The sequence below is a fragment of the Sinocyclocheilus anshuiensis genome, unplaced genomic scaffold, assembly GCF_001515605.1.
Source record: "Sinocyclocheilus anshuiensis isolate Anshui unplaced genomic scaffold, SAMN03320099.WGS_v1.1 C33115306, whole genome shotgun sequence".
Classification (NCBI taxonomy): domain Eukaryota; kingdom Metazoa; phylum Chordata; class Actinopteri; order Cypriniformes; family Cyprinidae; genus Sinocyclocheilus; species Sinocyclocheilus anshuiensis.
In genome coordinates, this window is record NW_015621795.1 from 1 (window position 1) to 1,656 (window position 1,656).

Sequence of the window (1,656 nt, forward strand, 5' to 3'; positions counted from 1 at the left end):
AGCTCTCGGATTTCATAAAAAATATCTTAATTTGTGTTTCGAAGATGAACGAAGGATTTATAGGTTTGGAATGACATGAAGGTAATTAATGAGAGCATTTTCATTTTTGGGAGCACTATCCCTAAACATTTATATAAACAGAACCAAAAATTAGTAGCCAGATTGGCTGATGAGTATAAAAATAAATTAATTTTAAACCCTGGATTACAAATAAATATTTTACAAATATTAGATGATTAATACAGAAGAAAAGACTTAATTTGTTTATCTCATCATTATTTGGTGTCCATTTTCAGGAGATATTGGTGGACAGATGGGGCTCTTCATTGGGGCCAGTATTCTTACTATACTGGAACTACTTGACTATATCTATGAGGTATCTTCAGTTCATTGCGAAAGGACAGTCCTATGACATTCACATAAACACACTATCATAATACACACTATCTCTTGTCCTTTCAGTCTGCTTTTAATCTTTATCTCTGTAGGTGGTCAAATACAAAATCAAGCAACTCCTGAAACAAAAAAAGAGTCAGAAACAACAGAACCAACGGAACTTGATCCAAGAGCAGATCCAGAGAACAAAGAACCTGCGAGAACAGAACCTGAAAGCTCAGCTGGCAGCCGGAACTATAGCTACAGTCCGATTTGAAGAAGTCAAAGTCAAGGTGAGTCAGAGAAACATAGTGATTTTTTGATGGCTTATATGCATTGCACCTAATAACTGATGATCCGCATCATGCGATTCGTTTGTCAACAGGCAGCTAATGAAGTAGCTCAACCGCACAGTGCACATCCAACTTCAATATTACCAAATCATCACAATGCACAAGCAGTCGTACAGCAGGATTTTGCTTGTTAAGGGACATCTCTTCTTCTCTGTATTTATTTTTCATATCACTGAACTTGAAATTGGGATCCTGAATGGACCCTGTACACTGAAATACAAATTTCATTTTTTCCACTTATAAAAGCTACAGCCAAAGCCTAATCCAGGACCTCGTGTGAAACCGGCTCAAACCAGTCACACCGTCACTGTTCTCATTGTTCAAGTCAATACCAGATTAAGAAACCACACAATGTGTTTAACATGTGCTTTTGTTGATTTTTTTCCATCTGGATGGACCTATCATAGATTTCAAAGAAGAAAGGACCTGAAAGGATCAGATTCGGTCAGAATGTCGCATTTCACATAAATTACCTATTTGACAGGACAAATATGTACTAAATGAAAGTTATAAGAGATGAACCAACCATACAGCTGTTGCTTAGTGCAGAAAAAAAAGTTGGTTTCTGCGTGGTTCTTCCTATGGTAATGTACAGTGCTTGCGCCATTTCACCTTTTCACATTTCTTAATAACATAATGAGACTTCTCAGTAGAAGAACAGCTCAAATATACCACTCGTTTCTCTGTGAGTAGGTGTTACGTTCTTTTTCAGTCTTATGTAACTTCTCCATTGTGCTGTAGTCCTTATAATGAAACAGTCTGTCTCTAGGTTTGAAACATGGAAAACACCACACTAGAGCACACGGTTTGCTGAAATCATCTCTAGTAATAAAGAAATAAATAAAATAAAATAAAAACAGTAACTAATATTCTTTATATGTATATAAAAATGTAGAGGTGATATTTATTTTGTATTCAGATACAAGCA

The 1,656-nt window shown here is 35.7% G+C and overlaps 1 protein-coding gene across 1 annotated transcript; it reads left to right on the plus strand.

Annotated features, from left to right (window-relative positions):
- The first annotated feature begins 308 nt into the window (after nucleotides 1-308).
- On the plus strand, nucleotides 309-1,068 carry LOC107683279 (acid-sensing ion channel 4-like). Its single transcript, XM_016479336.1, has 3 exons — nucleotides 309-376; nucleotides 489-668; nucleotides 761-1,068. Exons 1-3 carry the CDS (start codon nucleotides 314-316, stop codon nucleotides 860-862), a joined length of 345 nt encoding a protein of 114 aa, XP_016334822.1. The 5' UTR covers nucleotides 309-313; the 3' UTR covers nucleotides 863-1,068.
- The last annotated feature ends 588 nt before the right edge of the window (nucleotides 1,069-1,656 follow it).